The sequence below is a fragment of the Mytilus edulis genome, chromosome 2 (genome assembly GCF_963676685.1).
Source record: "Mytilus edulis chromosome 2, xbMytEdul2.2, whole genome shotgun sequence".
Taxonomy (NCBI): Eukaryota; Metazoa; Mollusca; class Bivalvia; order Mytilida; family Mytilidae; genus Mytilus; species Mytilus edulis.
In genome coordinates this window covers 9,062,769-9,083,593 of record NC_092345.1, presented here as the reverse complement: position 1 = coordinate 9,083,593, position 20,825 = coordinate 9,062,769, and the positions used below count along the sequence as shown (strand labels likewise).

Sequence of the window (20,825 nt, the reverse complement as noted above, 5' to 3'; positions counted from 1 at the left end):
TCTGATGCATTTTGATTGTCTTGTCTGTTTGCTTTCTTCTCTCTCTTTTTCTTTTTTTTGAGAAATAAGTTAATCAAATAATTCATTACACCATATATCTTTAATAAAGAAATAGAATATCTAAAATACAAATCGTAAAGTTTACAAATAATCAGATATTATAAACTAATACGATTCTTCGTTACATATTGTCTGCATCTTTAATTGTATTTCCGTTCTGGAATGTCAGCGGAATAAGTCAACGACAGAATGTCATTAGAAGCATGCTGTTTCATTAAGTTTATCGTAGTCACAGGAATTAAAATGCAAAACATGTTTATTTATGGACAATCTTATTAAAACCCTTTTAAGTATGAATATAGACTTTTAATTGACTTATAAAGCTGAGACCATACTCTAAAAATCACAATTTGGTTATTAGATAAAATATGTAAATGACTCAAAGCAAACTAGCAACGTTACTTAAAATAACATATCACACCCCAAAATAGGCAGGAAATAACTCGTTAATGAAAAGACAGTCCCGAAGTTGAGTCTGTAAAGTTTTCTTTGCTTTATATAAGAACCGTACGACTATAAAAGATCTAGAAGCGTCAACGTCAACATTTTCTCCGAAGTTAAAAGCTTCTGTTTGTCTTTTATTAGATAACTAGTTTTATGGTTTGTTAAAAAAAAGAACATATTTAAAGATATTATTTTTTTTAGTATGTGATATCCTATCAATAGTATATGCTGATGATCGGCAATCAATTTTCTTTTTACGTCCGGTGATGTAGTATCCCCTGGGAAATTGTGTCAACTCTAATCAATTTCATCTTGTTATGTGAGCAATTTTTGCTGTGCCTTTTGCTATTCAATTATTTTATAGTGTTAGCCAAAACAAACGGTAGTAATGTCCGATGATTGATTAGGGTCTGTTTATAGTCATTGATTTCTATGGAATAGAAATGGTTATTGAATATAACAGTTAATTTTTATTATTGCTATCCAAACAGATCTTTATTTAATATGACATTAATGCTTGAAAATTGCTGATATAATCTCGGTTATAGCTCCCATTTGTGGTTTTTCAATTTGTTAAAACAAATATTTTAAACTGACGCAATGCGAATCCACACAATCACGAAGTTACATTTTATTCATTATAACATTTTTTGTAAAAGTTTTTGTAGTTTGATGAATTATTTTGTTTAATTAAAGAAAATAGGTGAAAATACAGAAGTCAAGAAGAGGGATTACGATTTGGGTCAATTTTAGAAGAGATAGCAAGTTAAATCAAATTATTGTATCAAGTAACTTTGTTCAAATATACTTGCATACAAGGTAATATTTTCTAAGGCGTACACTTAAAGAGTATGAATTTAAAAATTGAAATGCCGTTATTTTTGTTATGTGGTACGAAAATTATTATGCTTGCTATTTATTTAACGAATAATAAAAACAACAGATTTGAGAAGGGTTCAGCAAAAAAAAACTGATTACAGGAAACATTTTTGTTACTGTCTCATTACCATTCCCCGCCACCCCCACACACATTTAATTGTTGAAATTTATTCAAAACGCTATAGTCTGTCGCGAATGTCCTAAAAGCAAACACATCATGTGTTAAGTCCTAGTCTAGTCTCGACTTTTTCAGGATGTCTAATCAATGGTCGATTTGAACTTTGAGGGGCGAAAAATCGAACGATGTTAGCTTTGAAAATCTAAATACTCATTACGCTTCATGAATGAAAGTAAACCTCTGTTTTGAAATAACTTCACTATAAAAATTTGACAAACGCTGAATAAATTTTTAAATTATACACGAAGTAAAGCCATATAAATTGACTGGAAACATGTGTTTTTCCTTATAAAAGCCATATAAGAAACGACACAAGCACGCAATTGTGATTAAATCCTCATTGCTAAACATTTATTAAGTCAAAATACTTTGAGGGGCGAAAAATCGAACTTTGATTGAGGGGCGAAAAATCGAACGATGTTAGCTTTGAAAATCTAAATACTCATTACGCTTCATGAATGGAAGAAAACCTCTGTTTTGAAATAACTTCACTATAAAAATTTGACAAACGCTGAATAAATTTTTAAATTATACACGAAGTAAAGCCATATAAATTGACTGGAAACATGTGTTTTTCCTTATAAAAGCCATATAAGAAACGACACAAGCAAGCAATTGTGATTAAATCCTCATTGCTAAACAGTTATTAAGTCAAAATACTTTGATGTAACAAACCAGAGCATAGTAGCATGTGATGTGGACTAGTGTAAATTTTTGTTTATGCATGCATATGAGCTTTACAAACATAATCCAATATGAAGCAAACATTATGAAATGGATTTCACGGAAAAGGTGAATCACCGTTGTTAAAAATAAAGTTTCATTTTTGTTTTGTTATTAGAAAAGGCTTTTTTAAACGCTAGTTTTAATGTTTTTGATTGACATGCTTTTAATATGTTAGCTAGCATGCGGAAGTCATGGAATAATTAAAGGCATACCAATTTGACACTGTTAGAAAAAATTTGAGAAAAAGGAAAATAGTAAAATGAGGAAGCATGCTGACAAGAATAGCAGCTCTCGAAATTTGAGCAAGTGATTTTTTTTTGCATTAAGATTAAATAAAATTGAGAATGGAAATGGGGAATGTGCCAAAGAGACAACAACCCGAACATAGAAAAAACAACAGCAGAAGGTCACCAACAGGTCTTCAATGTAGCGAAAAATTCCCGCACCCGGAGGCGTCCTTCAGTTGGCCCCTAAACAAATATATACTAGTTCGGTAATAATGAACGCCATACTAATTTCCAAATTGTACACAAGAAACTAAAATTAAAATAATACAAGACTAACAAAGGCCAGAGGCTCCTGACTTGGGACAGGCGCAAAAATGCGGCGGGGTTAAACATGTTTTGAGATCTCAACCCTCCCACTATACCTCTAGCCAATGTAGAAAAGTAAACGCATAACAATACGCAAATTAAAATTCAGTTGAAGAGAAGTCCGAGTCTGATGTCAGAAGATGTAACCAAAGAAAATAAACAAAATGACAATAATACATAAATAACAACAGACTACTAACAGTTAACTGACATGCCAGCTCCAGACTTCAATTAAACTGACTGAAAGATTATGATTTCATCATATGAACATCAGGCACAATCCTTCCCGTTAGGGGTTTAGTATCATACCATTATAAAGTTTTTTAATAAAAAAAAATTATAATGTTAAACAACTTTCTATTCTTGAGGCAACTGAGAACCTCTATATGCCAATTGTTTGAAAATATCTGTTTTTTTTTTTTGTATTTTGTAAAGGTTTCAGATATACTCCCGCATACAGTATAATAGATGATTGTGGACAGGAGAGTTGGGTTAAAGATATTTGCAAGAGTAATTTTTGTTTCCTGTATAGATTTTTCAAAACCAAATCTTTTTTTTCCAACTGACATATTCAACGTTTACAGAATTTGCTTCTAAGGAGATGTTTATCACTTGCAAACAAATGAAACCCCGATGTATTTGCTATATTGATAGAAATAGCCAATTTATAGGTTATAATTAGATACTAGTAAGATCTTTTTCGTAGTTATTAGTTGCTTGACGAGTCCTTGAACTCTGAAAGCAATATTATGGACATTGATAAATTTTTGTATTCTGAGAATACAGAGACTAACTAAATTTATTTTGTTTGGTAAATCTTCAAAACAGAAATAAGAACTTGGACTAAATACAATATCGTTGTGACAATAATAATGATGATGTCAAATTTACAGTTTCAAGAATGTGTGTCATTAAAGTTGTAGTTGTAGACGTTGCAAATTTAGTAAACTTCAGAGAGATAGTACATACATTATATATCTGAACTTTTAAAACAGTTAAACCGTATTCTGGTTATTTCGGTGAAACTGTATTGCAAATGTCACAAATTTTTATACATTGACTGTAGAATTATTAGTTATACACACACATGCATGGTTGACATGCTATATACATGCAAGTTTAAATGTACCTTTATAACCTTGGGCGATACACTGGCAGAGAATGAGGTCTAAATCTGAGAAACCTACTTTTAAACCGCAGCAAATACATATGTCTGTTAACATTAAAAGCAAGACATTTTACCTTTATCATGCAATCGGGTGTTCTACTATACAGATACAGCCCTACAGATTTCGCTATGCTGTATCTGTATACTAACCAAATATCGCTTTAAACCTCCGCCCACTGCCGGACTGAGTATTGTATGAACCTGCGTGACCTCAGAATGTGTATTGCAGTCGCATTCCAATGACGTATTAATTGCGAATTAACGATTTCTTGTATACGTTCTGTTTGTTTTCAAACATTTTTTTAGAGCAATAAGAATCACACTTATTTTCTGATGATATACACACATGAATAGCAGTCTTTTCTAAGATTACAACTATCGATTTCAAAACTCGAATGTGTATTATTGTGTAACTAAAAGAACCATGTCAATTTCAGCATGCATGTTTAGTGAATGTAGAGACTGAACGTAGGACACCTCGTACACTCCTGTTTCAAATTGGACAATGTTTTGTCATTTGTTTTTATTGTTGAAATTAGTTTTATGTTAAAATAGATAGTTATTCACCTTGGGTGATGTATTACTGTTAATCATTCGAGATTCTTTTTGTTTGCGAACCCGTCTTCAGCTGAATGTTTGATTACTGTATCGTATTACTACACGGGCCTCAAAAGTTTCAAATCGAAAATAAATGCAAAACATGTGTTTTTGTGTCTTTCAAAACACAAATAATATACAGAATTAATTGCAGGATAAAGACAATAATTGTTTAGTGTCTTTAAATATCAGCTGCATTTGTACTCGACTCGAAACAGGTGTATTAGCTCGCTAAAAGCTCGCATTCACCTTGTTTTCTAGCCTTTTACAAATACAGAGAGAGAGAGAGAGAGAGAGATAGAGAGAGAGAGAGAGAGAGAGAGAGAGAGAGAGAGAGAGAGAGAGAGAGAGAGAGAGAGAGAGAGAGAGAGAGAGAGAGAGAGATTGAAAACTGATACATAAGAGGGGGTAGACCTTTGATTTGAGGTTGAAGATACATTTGTATAACTACTGCTGGTAATGAAAAGGCCTGCCATGAAAAGTATTTTGCTACAAAAAAGTCACCTTTTTTAGTAAGTTTGACTGTACTTAAATAGTGTTAACTCATCTGTTATCTGATGTTTATTTACATATTGAAAATGACCAGAAGAGAAGTAAATATTATGCATTAATGCGGTAATATGAAATTTTAATTTTCCATATCATTACACAAGACTTTCATTAAAATTGCATTGCTTTGCCATTAAACTGTTTTATAAACATATTGATCAAAGATGAAGATGCTATAATCTAAGAGGCCTAAATGAAAACATCAGAACCTGCAGCTGTGAATGCTCCCATTTAAAAATTCTTAATATAATTTATTGATTACTGCCTGAGTAAGATTAGGAGAACTTTAATAAGTTTGATGACATTCCGAGAGAGCGTTGAAATTGGTTGCATAATCACCCCATTCTTCAAATTTTATGAAATATAAATTGCATGCTATTCTATCCATCACAGCATTTTGATGTTATATTTTCTGACATGTTTTGATTGCACTTCAATTTCTAAAACACTCTCACGCACAAAATGCAATTTTGTATTCGATTTAATATTATTTTCTCCTTAATACAAATTATGTTCTGATGAATGGCATTTAATGCTTCTTAAACGAATGAACAGATTATAACAGATTACAAAATCAGATCAATTTTAAACAGAAAGTTTTGTTCCCTTTGAATACTTATTCTCATCTTCAGCATGCAAGCCATTCGTTTATTTGATACAATTTACATAGTCATTATAAATGTGTATAATATTAATAGTACACCATAACTTTAAAAAAAAAAGAAAAACAAGATATTATGTACTGATGGTATCCTCGGAGAGCAACAGTCCGCAGTTAACAACAGCAGCTTACTTCTTTAATTCCAACCGATGTAGGGCTGTTTACCAATATTGTCCATGTGCTGAATTTTGACCATTTCCTATCATAGTGTTATTGATTTTCCCGTTAGTTTACGTCTCTGTCCACTATAAATCAAATCCTTATTCAATAAAACTACGATTGAACCATTTCCTTTTCCCGTTTTATTTCTTAGCGGATGATTATCGGAGATTCTTTACTTTTATAACCCATCGCCTCTGGAATAAGAACGAAAAACTTATTATTAACTCTACCATCAATTGGAAATATCCTATTTAGAAAATATCTACATTGCAATAGTTTTCACATTAAAGGATATGTTATGCCGTATTTTTTATTTACGTGTTCCTTTTCGAAAATATATCAGATGCCAAAAAGGACAGACTTGTACTAGGAAGTAAAACGACAAAACCACCGAACTCCGGGAAAAATTAAAAACGGAAATGCCATAAGATAATGAAAAAATAAATACAAAAAAAAACCAATAACATCAAACGAAGCAATAATAACTGTCATACCAAGGGAACAATTAAAACACTATTACATTGAAGACAATTAGAAATCCCATGACAAAACGCAAAAAAGATGCACTGACAATCTCCACAAAACACAAAACAGAAAACCGAATATTGGGTAATTCTTACTCTACCGATACTATATTATGTGATGGAGTAAGTATTTCCTGCTCCAATAATATAGTCTATCGTGTTAACTACCGATATTCAGGCTAAAAATCTTATACACAGATATGAACAAGACTGAACAAAACCTATATAATTTCATGCTTCGTTTACCTTCATCAGGAATGTTCAAAGTTAAATGTAAGAAAGCCAAGGATGTTTCAGAATAGAGAGAGTTAAAGAGATAAATGACAAAATATGGCAGAGAAATAACAGCCAAATCAATCTACGGCCTACTTTGTCAGCAGAAGTTGAAACCTTGATTTTTAACTAATTCAAAATGTCGACCTTGTCCTTTTATTACAATTATGCCATTATATAAACTAGACATTTGAAGTACAACATGTATGATTTGAATTTATACCAATACCAAAATTAAGAATATTACTACTTACTAAAAATACAATTTCTATCAAGTATATTTTCTTAATGTTTATTTTCAGCTTGGATACGGTTCTAGCTCGCCTGCATTATCACATAGGGAAAGATTTCCCACATTCTTCCGTACTCATCCATCTGCAACACTCCACAATCCAACACGTGTAAAACTGTGCCAAAAATTTGGATGGAAGAGAATTGCAACAATACAGGAAACTCAAGAACTGTTCACCTCGGTAAGTTCACATTTAATAAGCATTATCGTCTACAATTATACTTGATACTAACCTGTAATTGTCTTGACATATGGTGCTGTTACACTAAAGTCTTCCTTTACAATGCCACAAATGATATTTCTCGGTATGTCTTAATGGTTATTGTCTTTAATACCTACATACTTTATCGATATGGGCACCGTCATTGTCGTGTTATTAAATGTGACTTAATAAGTTCATCCCCGACAACCTACAACTCTGTGAATTTTAAATTGGCAACTAAAGTGCTTATCTATGCTCTGGTTTCTTTCACTATTGTCTGATATATACCCACATACTCCAGATAAATGTCTTTAATTAATAAAAAGAATGTTTAAAACAGGAAATATTTTTGATATGTGCATTTATGATATACACATATTCCTTGACTTTTCGAAAACATCTTGTTTATATTTAATTATGTAAAACCTTTTGGTCAACGACATAAAATTTGTTGCTTCAAGAACAGTTGTGGTATTTTAAACAGAGTACATTTCGAGTTTTTTTACTGTTCTATGCTGATCGATATCTCTAATCTCTCGCGACAAGACTCTGCGGTCTTATATAGTTAAATATCGATGCCGATGATGGCGGCTTAGTAGAAGACTCTTACTATGGCAAAGCACGTGGTCTTACTCCTTTTAGAGTTCATGCGATTCCTCTGTTCTTATTTGTAACTTGATTTGTCTCTTCTTAATTGATTTACGAAATATGAAAAAAAAAGTTAAATCAAGGTACCTGAACTGTTTTGATATAATATCAGTCATCCCTTCCATACTAACAACTAAGTCAATTACTTTAATTATAAAAGACTTTGTTGACACACCGGTCTGTTCTTTAAGAGTTTATACGTTGTTGTGTTGTTACCTTGATTTGTGATGTTCTTAGTTGATAACATTTATTTGAACATCAGCAAACTACAGTTGTCTCTAATTAAGTTCACCTTTACGTCGCCTGACACTAGGATTAGGTTTGTTGACTCCCTTGATTTATCTTTATCAGGAATATATTGTAAGTGAACATTGATCTCCATCTTTCCTATAGAAGGAACCTGAAGTGCAGTGGTTGTCGTTTGTTGATGTGATTCATAAGTGTTTTTGTTGGAGTGAAGCCCTTCCAGTTGATATTCTATAGTGTGTCTTTCTATTTTGTGATGTAACACAACTACGTCAGGTTAGAGTGAATGTTGGCTCCTGTTTAAATGATTAAACCCGCTGCATTTTTGCACCTATCTTCAAGCAGGAACCTGATGTTCAGTGGTTGTCGTTTGTTGATGTGATTCATAAGTGTTTTTGTTGGAGTAAAGTCATTTCAATTGATGTTCTATAGTGTGTCTTTCTATAATATGAAGTAACACAACTACGTCAGGTTAGGGCGAAGGGTGTGCGCCTGTTAAAATGTTTAAACTTGCTGCATTTGGTTGCACTGGCCCTATGTCAGGAACCTGTTTCTAATTTTTTAGATAGATTAGACCGTTGGTTTTCCTGTTTGAATGGTTTACATTAGTCATTTTGGGAGCCCTCTATATCTTGCTGTTCGGTGTGAGCCAATGCTTCGTGTTGCATGCTTCATTTTGACCTATAATGGGTTACTTTTTATTAATCGTGAATTGAATGGAGAGTTGTCTCATTGGTTCTCATACTACATCTTTGTATAACTGAGATTACATTCAGTGCAATAACAAACGGTATAAAATAATGAAACTGTATGTGAACGAACTTTAGTTTTGTTAAAAATCTCAAAATGCACGCAGTGTTATAACTCGAACCCATTGTTGGTGATACCATCAGAATGTGTATCGAACCCTTGGCCAAGGAACACTCTCGAGATTTTGCAGCGTACCCCAATAATGGTTTTGGTGATGACAATCTCAGATACTTTGCCGCAGCCCTAACCACGGGATATATGGTATTCTTTATTTCGTAAAGATGTTGTTTCGACGCAGAATATGGATATCACACTCAGGAAATTGTACCAAAGTCAAGATCACGGAGAAAAAATGTGATCTTTATATACCACAGTGTACAAGCTTAGTTCATGTATTTGGTTTTGATGTTATATTTGTTATTCTCGTGGGATTTTGTCTGATGCTTGGTCCGTTTCTGTGTGTGTTACATTTTAGTGTTGTGTCGTTGTTCTCCTCTTATATTTAATGCGTTTCCCTCGGTTTTAGTTTGCTACCCCGATTTTGTTTTTTGTCCATGGATTTATGAGTTTTGAACAGCGGTATACTACTGTTGCCTTTATTTAGTTGTCGTGAAAAATCGTTGTATCCATTAATTTCACTGTATTCGATTATCAGTCAGTTCAAAGGCTTTTTGTATTTACATCTTATAGATTAGTAGCTATCCATTCTTTGTTGATAACCGATTGAATTCGTCAATAGTTATTCTGATTTATAATCACTTCGTCAGAGGTCGATTTTGACATGTAATCAATAAGTAAGCACACCGTTACACAGATAAAAAAAGTAATATAAAATGGTATTTTAAATGAACAAATAGAAATGTACTTGTATGTTAGAACATACTTTTATTTCTATTTCTATTTTTTATTTGAGTATACAAAGGTTCCCAACAACGGTACAATTAGTTTCTAGATAACAGTGCAATTTATCAGAGGGCAACTCATAATATGTCTCGTTTTCTTATCGAGGCAGCAGAATCACACTCTAGTTTTCCTTAGCAAAGTAAACGAACATAAATTTCCATTGATGCAATGATGAACCTTTAAAATATAAATAGAAGGACATGACGAGAATTAAAAATCAGAGTGCCAGTAACTTTTATAACTTAATAAATCAAGGTAAATGTACGTTAATGTTCCTCACTTGGCCACAGCAAGATTCAAATTAACTATAGACTCAATTGTAAATTTGGTCATTGAACTGAACTTTCAAATTGATCTGAAGAATTTACCTGCCACCAATACAGAAAACAAATTAATGACACCTTTTGTCATTCAAAACATTACCTAAGTTTAATCTAAATATTACAGTATTTTATAATACTTGCATTTGACTACTTCATGGCTTTAATCACTAACTCATGATTAACCCTATTCATGATATCTTCACTTAAATTGTTGTGGTAACTTTTATTTAAAACTCATATATCTAGAAAATCAATAACTATTTAAAACAAAAATTAAGAAATTATACCTTCATTGAAGGTTCACAGCAACTCTGCAAGTGTCCATGCTTTATCATGGCATGTGCGCTTTTAAACCTTTCTATGTTCCTAAGTCCACAACAATAACATTTTAGTTGTATATTAGCATCATCCTTAAAACCTTGTACTTATAACTATAATTCTATTTACATTACATTTTGAAAAGCGGGAAACAAACTAGTATAAAAGAGTCATGCAAGTTTTGGTAAAGTTATCCGACATTATACATGATGGTTATAGAACTCACTTTTTTTTTAAATATCAAATATACACTGTAGGTTCGTTTATACTCTTAGTCCTTTGGTTCAATGGTCCTCGTATTAGATTTTCAAATAATTTGGCCTTTTGGCATATTTGAAAACAATATTAATTGCCGAAATATTCATATGATGTAGGAAAGTAGGAACTGTTATTGTTCTTACTAACACTTGGTCGATACCATCGCTGTTGGATTTTAAGATTAAACTATACTCGTTTAGCCAATTAAACTATTGTGTGCACATAAGAATGGTGTTAAACTAGCAAATCATGTTTTGTTGTTGTTATTTGTCGACACAATGCGATTTGGATAAAAACACGAATAATACAAAACTGAAATAAAGCAATTGTTTGAGTAATATCTTATGTAATTTTGAATTAAGTATATGTTAAAAAATCAATTGAATTGCATTTGACTTCGTCATCCTTTTTAACCGGATTTTTGTGACAAAAATGTCGGTTATTGATTTGGGGATGTACGGCGGGCGGGCGGTCGGGCGGGCGGTCGGTCGGGCGGGCGGGCGGGAATCAAATGTTGTCCGTGCATTAACTCATGAACCGTTCAACCAAAGCTTTTAAAATTTTAATATGTTGTTACTGACAACTAAATGAAGGTCAAGTTCAATAATGGCGATTTTGACTTTTACCGTTCAGGAGTTATGGTTCTTGAAAGATTGAAAAATGGAGTTTCCAGTCGTGTCCCTGCATTTACGCATGAACTGTTCTTCCTAAGCTTTCCAAATTTTAATATGTTGTTACTGATGACAAAATGGAGATCAAGTCCAATAATGGCGATTTTGACTTTTACCGTTTGACTTTTACCGTTCAGGAGTTATGGTTCTTGAAAGATTGAAAAATGGAGTTTCCAGTCGTGTCCGTGCATTTACGCATGAACTGTTCTACCTAAGCTTCCCAAATTTTAATATGTTGTTACTGATGACAAAATGGAGGTCAAGTTTAATAATGACGATTTTGACTTTTACTGTTCAGGAGTTATGGTTCTTGAAAGATTGAAAAATTGTGTTTCCAGTCGTGTTCGTGCATTTACGCATGAACTGTTTTACCAAAGCTTCCCAAATTTTAATATGTTGTTACTGATGACAAAATAGAGGTCAAGTTCAATAATGACGATTTTGACTTTTACCGTTCAGGAGTTATGGTTCTTGAAAGATTGAAAAATGGTGTTTCCAGTCGTGTCCGTGCATTTTCTCATGAACCATTCAACCAAAGCTTTTGAAATTTTTATATGTTGTTACTGATGGCAAATTAGAGGTCAAGTTTAATAATGACGATTTTGACTTTTACCGTTCAGGAGTTATGGTTCTTGAAAGATTGTGAAATGGCGTTTCCATTCACGTTGTTGCATTTACTCATGAACCATTCAATCTTAGCTTTTCAAATTTTAAGATGTTGATACTGATGACAAAATGGAGGTCAAATTTGATATTGACGATTTTCACTTTCACCATTCATCAGTAATGGTTCTTGTGATATTGCCAGGACACAAATAAATATTAATAAATCCGGTTTGCTGTCGTTGTGACAGCCTCTTGTTTCTGTTATTATTATTTACAAAAAATAAATCAACAGTTACTCTGTTTTATAAGCATAGTGTGTGAAATTGGATTTCATGTTTTGAACTCAATATTCCCATAAATACCGTTAAGATAAAATACAGATACACAAATATAGCAATATAAAATTATCTTAATGCTATAAATTTGACCATTGTCACTCACTGCAATCTTTAAAATTGACGTATGAGTGACGTGATCGAGAAATGGTATTTGTATTATTAGTTTGCTCCACTATAACATTGTTAGTAAGAAATAAAATCTAGATGGAAAGTGCATTTACATATTATATGATCTTTGTAAGGAAAGTTCAATTGTACTACATTGTATTTTGAGAGTGTCCTAATGGTAAGGGTGATGTCCGAGGTCAAAATTGTCATTACTTTCCAGAATGTTTGCAATACAACGAGGTTGTTTTTACTTTTGTCAGTTTACAGTACCCATTTTACGATCCATTTATGGATAAAACCTCGCATCACATTGTAAATGAACACATCGGTAAATGATTAGACTGTCAGTACTTTAATAGATGCTCTTGCATTTAAACTGTAATTTCTATTTTGATTACATTCAGTACTACAAAGTGAACTTATATAAATATGCATTAAAGTAAGAAAAGTAAGTAATATAGTTCAATGGCAGCAAGTTTCATTATAATAGTGTACATAAGTGAAATTGATACAAATAAATAGTCAGAAGATATCAAGGAGACGTACAAACTTACAAGTCTAAAACAAACTGAGAGCACTATGGTGAAAAACGGAAAACGATTGAAAGCCAATAACATTTTTTTGGTTACTGAATATTTAGTTACGAAATTATGGTTTTTGTTTTAAATAACACGAAACACAAAGGATTGATCTGGTTCGTTTAATAAACATGCTTAATTTGTGTGTCATTTTAGTCTCTTGTAGAGAGCTGTCTGATTTGCAATCATACCACATTTTCTTTTTTTATATTAAGTTTTATTCTAATTCTGTAGTCACTAATGGAATACTGATAACTGTTGGGTCACTTTTCTGACAGTTGTAACAATTGTCCGTTTCAATGTTTGTTGGCGTTTTTTGTTTGTTTGTTACAGTTCAATGTTTCAGTTGATGATGGGTTTTTTTCATATAATTGTTGTGTATCCCTTGGTTTGAGTTTACCCCGGGTTTGTTTTCTCTCAATCGATTTATGACTTTTGAGCATGGATATACTACTCTTGCCTTTATTTCTGTAATTATTATATTGAGAACAAAATTAAATAAAAATACAAAAAATGATAAAAAGAAATATTCACTTATTTGGCATTATATGTTAAAATGCTTCGATATTTCAGACAGTAGAAGATTTGGAGGAAAGGGTTAAAAAAGCTGGTATAGAGGTCTCTGTCAGACAAAACTTCCTTACTGACCCTACGAATGCCGTACGAAATTTAAAAGTAAGTAGTCTATGAACTTGTACTATACATCTTTTGCGCAGATATGCATTCGTTTATTATTTCATTACTTCTTATTTTTTTCGAAACCAAGAATATTTGTTGACGAGCGTATGGCTAAATTGACAAATACGTAGGGAAATAGATCATGATTTGGAATATGGTGGTAAATAGGCATTACTTCAAAGTGCTCATAGAAATCAAAGTATATTTGTTCCTATTAAAATGTATCTTTGACATTTTTTATTCGACTAGGGACACGTGTATTATTGTTTTCTTTGATAAACAATATTTTTTTTAAATCTAGGTTTTGTCTTTCTCGTTCCTTATTTCATTAATAACCTTGTTCATGAAAAGAAATAGACTGGTTGGATTTTTATGAAGAAAGTGTACTAAACCATTAGACAACTCGAATTGTAACAATTGTAGGGGGTATCAAAGGGGAAATCGAAACTATTAGTCGACAAAAGACGGACAATATTATAACCATAAAACAGACAAACTGCTTTTGTTCAGAGTTTTGCTCATTGTTGAAGGTCTTAAGATGAACATACGCATCAATTGATCTCTGTTTGATAATTGAATCATTTTTATCAGAAAACTAAAGACGGAGCAACACACACATTTGTGATAATAGTACGAACCAGTTTATATAGTCACACAAATTACATACTTGAAATGTATACTATTATTAGGCCGTGTTCACATTGACCTAAACTCGGTGTTGTGTAAGTGTAACTCACACGTAAACTAAACAAAATTACGTTCCCATTGATAAAATTCAATGTTTACATGTAGTGTAAAACATGTTTTGTCTACATGCAGTCGATACTCGATGTAAGCCTTGTGTAGATTAAGTGTACACAAAACTAGGCATTTAAAACATTAGTTTCACCGTGTATATTTAAGGAAGAAACAATTTTTGAATAAAATTGATATTTATAACAATTATTAATAAAGTTCTTAACAGAAATATTTGTCTAAACTTGATATATTTATTTGGTGTTTTTTTTTAAACTTAACGTAGCTTTATTAAGCCCTTATCAAGACTCAAAGCAGCATCATTGCCGAACACATAATTCATTTGAAAATTAAGGTCTTTCCGAATCGACTTGACTTGCACAGAAATGTTTGCCACTGGTCTTTACTGAAACAACGATTCACTCATAAATGCATTACTTAAAAAGTGTGAGGTAAATGTATTGTTTGTCTAGTACATGTATCTCGGATCCGTTAAATTACCCTTAAAACTAAAAAAAAAAACATTACCCCCTCCCTTTGTCAAATACTCCTTGGAGAAGAAATACCATTTGAAACAAACAGAAAAGATAGGAATATGGTGATCCCTAATATATCATTCCTTCTTCTCCTTCAATCTCTGAACCGATGTAATGCATTCAGTGGCTTTATGAGAATAAAATATATATATTCCTCGCCTGTAAGCACGCTGCTGCAGCCTACGTTTTCTAATGCTTAATTGAGACATATCTTTATTATTTTTAAACTACTGCAAATCATCAAAATGGCTTTCATAAAGAAGCAACCACTTAACTTTAAAAACAAAAGGGGGGGGGGGGGGGGGTATTTTGTTAATTAATCTGAGCCAAAAATTGGGTTTTTTCGATGCTGGTAATCAATTATTTTTTCATCATTTAACGCTATAATGTATGGGGAAACTCTTGATTTATAGTATTTTTGTATCATCGGTAGGACCTTTTTTTTTTCTTTTTTTTTTATCCAATTGGGGTTCGAAATATTTCCATCGATACAACCCCCCCCCCCCGCCCCACCACCACCCCCCCCCCCCCCCCCCCCCCCCGTCCCCGATTTGAAGTCAAATGGTCGTTCCCTTACTGCTAGAAAAGTTGTCCGAAAACTTTGCATTCGGTTCAACGTAATGAACATTTAAATAACATAGAGTTTACAAGTGTGATCAAATCTTATGTACAAGTAATTTAACAAGGTGTATAGATGTGAACAAATTTAATGTGAAACCAATGTCCAGTACATTAAACTAATTGTAAACAAGTTTATTGTACATGGCGTTTGGCGCGAACACGGCCTTATATAGATATCTATTACTTAGTTCATGTTTAATGAATATATTGTGTACATATATACATACTTTTCAAATGTTTAAAAAAAATGAATAACTTTGTTTTAGCGTCAAGATGCAAGAATTATTATTGGAGTATTCTATGAAAATATGGCAAGAAAAGTGTTTTGTCAGGTATGGTACACTATAAAATTCTTTTCGAGACGAAAAATAACAAAAAACTATAAAACAAAATCCTTTTTTTTATAACATAGAAATGTTTGAATTGTACGTATTAGAGGTTTTGTTGTTCGTCATAATATTTAGTCAACTTTTCATCTCTATAAAATCATTAATTTTGAATTTGACTATCTTGTTATGTAATATTAAACTAAATCAATTTGCATTTGTACTGTATAAAGTAGTAATTGCAAACGAGGATAAGATACGGAAACCACAATTATTCTATTTTAATAGCTTAAATGAAATATGTAGAACACAATTAAAAAAGGGTGCATGTTGTTTTAATTAAGTTGATGTTGATACATCATCAGTTTTCCTCATGGGTTTGTTTCAGGCATACAAAGAAAAATTATATGGTAAAAAATATGTATGGATAATAATTGGTTGGTACCCAGACAACTGGTACAAGAAGAAGGATCCTAAATGGCCTGTTAATTGTACTGCTGACCAAATCAAAGAGGCTCTCGAGGGACATATAACAACAGAAGCTGTTGTTTTACACCAGGAGAACACGGTGACACAATCTGGAATGGTAAGAATAATAACATAACTCATAGTTAGCTTACAGTTGTTAATTTTTGTTTCGTTTGGTCACTTGTGAAGAGCTGTCTCATTAGTAAATATACCACAACTTCTCTTTTATATTTTCAACACTCCGCTAGGGGGAGTTTGACGAGTCTGATGTCCAGGAAAGTATTTTGGGGTTTCCCTGTTAGTCTTTTTATGTATGATAATAAATCATCGTCTAGAGGAGAAGGTAACTACTGGAATGACATAATTATATAAGACAACCACAATTACGCAATAGTACAAACCAATCTTAACTGACACGAATCAGTCTTGATGGATGTTTCAAAATAGGCCGACATAACCTAAGGAAGTTCCATTGGGACACATCACTATAAAAAATGTTATGTCTGATTAGGAAAACGTTATTAATCATTGTGGAAAGTTAGTAGATTACAGATTACGTAAGTATCGCCCTAGATGAATATGAATTTAAACCTGAGCGCATCTATAGAGTAGATAGTTTTGTTAATTACTGTTCTCATTCTGAATTAGCGGTAATGATAACTTAAGTATTGTAATCACGCTAAATATATATCGTTATTTTGTCTATGATTCATAAATCTAGAAGAACCAAAATTACAAAATATTTCATTGGGACACCTTTGTTGAAAGTTTTTAGTCTGATATGATCGCTATTTTAACACTTTATTCTTATCCATTCAGAAAGCTACTTTATTCTTTAAGCTAAGAATTATTTTCTATCTATATTTATCAATTCTTTAACACTTTTTTATATCCTTTTAATGTGGATCTGTACTTAAACATCCCGTTATCGTGTAGCTGTGTTTTGGTTTATTTTTTGTTTTCTTGTCATTCGTTTTTATGTTATGTGCATTGACTATGTGCCTTTTTGTTTTTCTTTGTTGACTTACTTTTTGTTATAGTGGTCAAGATTAGAACAAAATGCTGACTACTGTACCCCTATCTTTAACATTTTCATATATTACATCTTTTTTGTTTGTTCACACATTGTCGAAATAGCAAGAAATTTTATGCGACTGTCATTCAATTGAGAGGTTTAGCTAGCTATAAAATCAGGTTTATTCCACCGTCATCTTCATCAGAAAAAATGTCTGTACCAAGTCAGAAATATGTTCTCCACTCGTTTTCTGTTTTAGATCTTTTTATTTTGTCATTTGATTAGGGAGTTTCCGTTTAAAATTTTCCTTTTTTTTTTTTTTTTTTTTTTTTTTTTTTAACTTTTTGAGGGTATGAATTTCACTTCCAAGTTTGCATGACAGTTCCTTATTGGTCTTTGTGATTTCTGGGGGGCTAAATCAAAGTTAGTAGGATCTTATAATAATGAATTGATAGGTATTCTGAAACCAGTACAGTTTTCGATTACATATTTAGTTTGTTTCTTCACAGTGTCCACGCTCATTACAAAAAAAAACATAATTTCACAGAAATTACTAATTTATAAATTTGAATAAACTAAATGTAGCAACCAATACACACTATGTTGTATATTAACATTCCAATCTACTAAATAGTGAGTACAACCGTTAAGTTATAAAATGATTATATTCCTTATTTAATAAACTTTCAAAAAAATACAAAATTCGTTTATCACAGACATTCCTATAATTATAAGTATTTGCATGAGTGGTCACCAAAGGTATTCCCATGTTTTAAGCATCAACAAATATAGTTAATCAATAGTTAATAAAAACAGGCTTTGTGAAGTTGAGGGACAAAAATTATCACGACTGCTTTTATTCAGCTAGCTATCCGATGTTACACTGTTATTCAACTAGTCTATGATATTAGCACATCTACAACACACCTCAATATCCGTTATGACATCGGCTTATAACTTTTAACAATTTAAATATATATTTCCAATTGAAAAATAAATGCCCAGTGACTCAATAACTCAATAATAACTATATACCACTATACAGTTCTTAGAATTAATTTATATAATTCCTCAAATCTTTAAGTAATCGTTCTAAGTTGATGTGATATTAACGTCAGGATACGTTTAGTTACTCTTAACGGAATTGCATTTTGAAACCTGATGTAAAGTCTACTTCAAAATATTGGTTTATTCTTAGATCTTTAAAATACTTTGACTTTCTATCAATCGATTCAGGTTTGTGATGAAATCGTCAACAAATATGACATTCATGTCATGGTTAAGAACCATTGATCATTGTAATACCACTTTTCGTTTTATAAAACATCAATTGAGATTTTATGAAGATTTCTAATAGGCATACGTTTGGTAGTGAGTTTTAAAGCGAATCATCAATGTCTAATCACGTTTCTGTAAAACTATCCTTTTTCTGACAGATCAGATAAAGATCTGAATCAATATAAGTGTTTTTCTCAGATGTAATACCACTAAGGTCAACCACAAGCTTCATTAGGTCTATGGACAATTTCCGATCTACTGTAATGTTATTGAATAAGGACATTCCATCATGTCATACACTCACTTTTACTGCTGTAACAGTAAAATCTTTCACTTCTAAAACCCGTTATTTAGATAATATTTAAAACTGATGTTTGCTTTAAAATAAATCAAAGACTATCGTTACCGGTAACTCATTCAAAAATTGATATGCGAATGATTGTCGGTAACTGAAAATATATTTACGCAAACCATAGTATTCACAGATAAGGAAGACGGAGACAGATCTAAACCATACATTCTGAAATAATATGAATATGGAAGACCCATTGGTGGCCTTCGGCTGTTATCTGCTCTTTGGTTGGGTTGTTGTCTGTTTGCAATCCCCATTTCCATTCTCAATTTTAATCAGGTTTTTTTCGAGTTTCTTAAAATTCATATATTTAACGTTCATTCAAACGGAATACCTACTATGTATAAAGTTAAAGATAACGATTCTCTATAAGTTGAGAATGATTGAGTCATATGTCATTAATATATTAGATAATAGCTACATACATTTGTATTTAGTTTTCTGAAATAGAAGCTGTGTTCATACGGGAGGTTAGATGCCTTGTTAAATGTTGGCGCTACTTTTGACATAACAAGGGCAATGGATAGCGCTTTTATCGCATTTTAGCAATTTTCAAGAATAAATGAGACAATGATCAGATGGTATTAATGCGAGACAATAATATGCCCAATCAAATAAACCATTGTCTACCTGAATGTTTAAAGGCAGTTACATTATTAAGTCATATCAGTTTTCTACATTTCATATTAATTAATAATGAAAGAGTGAAATAAAATTGATATGAATTTCGTCATTCTAAAGTGCTTTTCTTGATTTAACTTCACCAGAAACGCTCAAAACCTGATATTATAAATTTACGGATGTATAAGAACCGAAACAATGAAATGTTATATAACTAAAAATGACCAAAAATGTATCACAATCCATCTTAGTTCAACTTTGTCTGAGGCGTATGAAACATTAGTTTCTTAATAATTTAAAAATTGAAAGAGACAATTTTAGAAAGTTTTTTTTATAAATCATGTAAGTACATCAAAGTAAAGATTACTGATTTGATGATGTCCTCGCGGAGTAATAGTCTTTCAGCAGAGGTTTCGACCAAGTGCTGTACAAAATGAAAAGAACACGTTATGAATTTCAGGCGTCTTAAGCGCTTTTCTTGATTAACCGTCATCATTCATTTATACAAATCATTTCTCTGGGTCATGTTTTATACTTGATTGTTATAGGATAAAGAAACATATAGTTATAATACTGACTATGTTTTTTATCTTTAGCAATAATAACGTTATTTTTAAAAGAAATTGAAATTCATCGACAAAGGCATTGAAATGTAGTATTTATTTCATAATTAGTTTGACACATTCAACTAATATCAATGTTTAGATAAGACTGCATTATAATTTCTATAAATGAGTTAAATAGGAGTTTACATAGGAAATGTCCTTGTGTACTGTTAAGTCTTTATTTTAAACAAAACCAAAATTCCATGTTAACTGTAACCTTAAGAACTTACCCTCACTATTTTGTACGAAACATATGCATGCTTTGATTGATTGTGTCTTGTTATATTGTTCTTCTTTCATTAATGTTTCAAGTTTACATGAAATCATCCCTTCGTAAATTTTACGGACGCCATCACGAGTTGGTTGACCGTTATGGAATAACCGTTTCACAAATGATATCGGATATGTTCCTTACGTCGTAACTACAATCCCCTTCACTTTCATGAATATGACCTACCGAATTAGACTATTTACCGGATTTGTAATCACTTAAGCAACACGACGGGTGCCACATGTGGAGCAGGATCTGCTTACC

At 31.9% G+C, this 20,825-nt stretch overlaps 1 protein-coding gene across 1 annotated transcript in view; it reads left to right on the top strand.

The window, feature by feature from the left end:
- The window catches only part of LOC139511398 (gamma-aminobutyric acid type B receptor subunit 1-like), an 88,540-nt gene that overhangs the window by 42,211 nt on the left and 25,504 nt on the right, over window positions 1–20,825 (top strand). The window contains exons 3-6 of the mRNA XM_071298098.1: window positions 7,117–7,287; window positions 13,629–13,730; window positions 15,892–15,957; window positions 16,340–16,537. Of these exons, the coding sequence (XP_071154199.1) occupies window positions 7,117–7,287; window positions 13,629–13,730; window positions 15,892–15,957; window positions 16,340–16,537 (537 nt within the window). The remainder of the gene's footprint in view (window positions 1–7,116; window positions 7,288–13,628; window positions 13,731–15,891; window positions 15,958–16,339; window positions 16,538–20,825) is intronic.